At 16.5% G+C, this 3,154-nt stretch overlaps 1 pseudogene across 1 annotated transcript; it reads left to right on the top strand.

Moving 5' to 3' along the window:
- Positions 1-285: 285 nt before the first annotated feature.
- PGSY75_0035800 (rifin) lies at positions 286-1,416 on the top strand (annotated as a pseudogene; the record flags this gene model as incomplete). Its single annotated transcript is given in 4 exon segments — positions 286-360; positions 526-714; positions 717-1,034; positions 1,036-1,416. Coding segments are annotated over 4 exon segments (963 nt in total).
- Between the last annotated feature and the right edge of the window lie 1,738 nt (positions 1,417-3,154).

The raw sequence follows: 3,154 nt of genomic DNA, 5'->3' as shown, positions 1-3,154 counted from the left end.
ATTTTTTCATTCTTGTTTTTCAATTCTGTTGTAACATAGGGGTATTACTATTTCAATAAATAAACAAAATAAATAAAAATATATATTTATATCATGAAAATATTATTCCTTTAAAATATAAAAATAACATTTAGGATTAATATTATAACATTGTGTTATATATTTGTATATTTTTGTATATAGAGATGGCGAAAAATAAAATATCATATAATAATTTTATATACTTATAATTATTTGACTTATGAAGTATTACATATAAATGAAAATGAAACTCACAACTTTAAAATGTTATTAAGTTTATTTTTATTGAATAAATTATTATTATTATTGTTATTGTCACCATTATTATTATTATCATGTGTACACAGTTTATAAATATTATTATAATAATATATATATATATATATATATATATGTATATATATATATATATGTGTATATATATATAGGAAATATTCATAGATACATATTTATTAGAATATATATAATATTATATTTATTATTATTATTTTTTTTTCATTTTAGAGGCAATTTCAAAGGAAAGGTTACATGTCGCCCCATATAATAATCTTTGAAAAAATATCTAGAGCATTATGCGAATATGACAAATATACACCTAATTATGATAATGATCCTGAGATGAAAGAAGTAATAGAAAAATATAATGAACGATTAGAAATACGATGGAAAAAATATGATGAATTAAAGAAAGAAAATATAAAGAACAATACGATAATATTATAAAAGAAATCATTTTAAAAGACAAAATACAAAAACAACTAACAAAACAATTATCATCATTAGAAAAATTCACTGATATAGACGATTTATCTAATGGTATAAATGAAAAAAAGGTAGCAACTAAAGTAAAAAAGGGTAAAAAATCCAAGAAAACATTAGATCATACCTTATCCGAATAGAACATTTTACCTAATATTGATATGAATGAATGGATACCTTTTTCATCTAAGGAAGCAAAAATTGATTGTAATATAAAAAATATGAAACATGCTCTTACTAAAGTTGGTTATATAAGGTACTAATAAAATTACATCTATTGATAATAAGGATGTGAATGTTTCCTTTGATATGGCTCAAATATTTAATTCTATTATGAGTTCTTCTAATGCGTTCATTCAAAGATATATAGGGGATGATATTACATCCAATGGTAGTAATTTTAAAAATCGTAGTATTTCATCAATTTTTATTTACGCTTTATGGGAATTTTTTGAGCATATCGTAGCCCCTGTCTCCGCTGCTCTTTTTTTCGGAGGTTATTATTCATTTATTGCTATATATACTATAGCATCTATTTTATTAATTCTTTATTACATTTTAAAATATTATAGAAATTTAAGAGTGCAGAAAAAAATGAAATATATAATATTATTAAAAGAATATATATGTAGTGATATTATAATTTTTTTTTTTTTTTGTGCAATATATATATATATATATATATATATATATATATATTTATATATATACATTATTTTTATGTGTTTATTACAAAGATCGTATCTTCACGTGTTATATTTATTTGTATGTATATAACAAGACAATATTGTTTTATTATTTTTTCGTTGTACAGTTATTTTTTTATTTATTATTATTTTTTTTTTATGTTTATTTGAAATATGATATGCTAAAATATCACATATGTATATATATGATATGGTTGTATCATTAATTATTTGCATACGAAATATTTTTCTGTTTTTAGAAAAATTTATACAAATATATATATTTATATATATTATTTCTTTTTAGAGTTTAAAATAATAATGAAATATATATTATGTATATTTATTCTTTGCGTTTAAATATACTAAAATGAATAGTAAAATATAATTTTTGTATTAATATTAAACATATCTTATATATTGTACCATTATATATTTTTGTTTTCTATTATTAATTAAATTTTATTAATGAATTATGGACATTTAGTAAGAATATTTGAAATAATATATATTATTTTACATATAGATTTAAAATTTTTATTGTTTTACATAAGTTGTACTATTTCGTTTTAAAAAGTTTTTTGTTTTATAACTTGACGTCAATGTCTTTTTTTTTTTTTTTTTTTTTTTATTTAGTTTATATAAAAATATAGACATCTAATATGACAAACAATTCTATCAATTTATAATAAATGTTATTTATTAAAAGAAAATATTATAATAATCATTGTGGAAATAAAAGCGAACAAATGGGATTCCAGTTTTTGGATATATATCATATAAATATTGTCTAATAAAAGGTGTGATATATATATATACACAAAGATATATAGATTATATTATATTAGTTACATTATAAGATTTATATAAAATGTATATTTTACATGAAGCAAATATATTTTTCATGTTTAATTTATAGTGAATGAAAAAATTAAAAATATGTTTTTTTTTTTTTCACAAATTATTATATATATATATAATATTTTATCGTTTATATAAAAATATATAATATTAAAATAGTTATAAAATATACGAAAAACGTTGTCTACGTCAGACGTAATTTTATATATATATTTCTTTTTAAACAAAAAATAATTATTAAAAAAAATTATTTATTTTTTATGTAAATATGCTAAAAAAACAAATTATTGAAAATATTATATAAGAACAATAAAAATAAAAGTCAAAAAAATAATAAAGAAAAGTTTTAAACAATCTAAGTATTATATGATATTTTAATATAATTATTAAACAGTAATTTAATTGATATAATATATATAAATTATTATTCAAAAACCATAAGAAGAAAAATAATAATTGATATTACATTTTTTTTTTCTTTTTTATTTCAATATATTATATAATTGAGTAGATTATTGTAATTAATTTTTATAATTATATAGTACATATTATATATATATATATTATTTTTAAAGAAATATATATTAAAACTGTATTCATTTTTCTATAATATAAATAATATTTATTTTATATGAAGATGATTTGAGAAAAAAATAAAAAATTTGAATTATACTATAACAATATTTTTCAAATGGAATAATAATATATATATAAAGGAAAAAAAAGAAAAAAAAAAACTTTGATGATAAAATTTATGTTCCGAACAAATAAAAAAAACATTTTGAATTATAAGAATATATATATTTATTTATTAAAACTTATATAAT

This window comes from Plasmodium gaboni (genome assembly GCF_001602025.1).
Source record: "Plasmodium gaboni strain SY75 chromosome Unknown, whole genome shotgun sequence".
NCBI classification, from domain to species: Eukaryota; Apicomplexa; class Aconoidasida; order Haemosporida; family Plasmodiidae; genus Plasmodium; species Plasmodium gaboni.
This window is presented reverse-complemented; position numbering and strand designations above follow the sequence as displayed.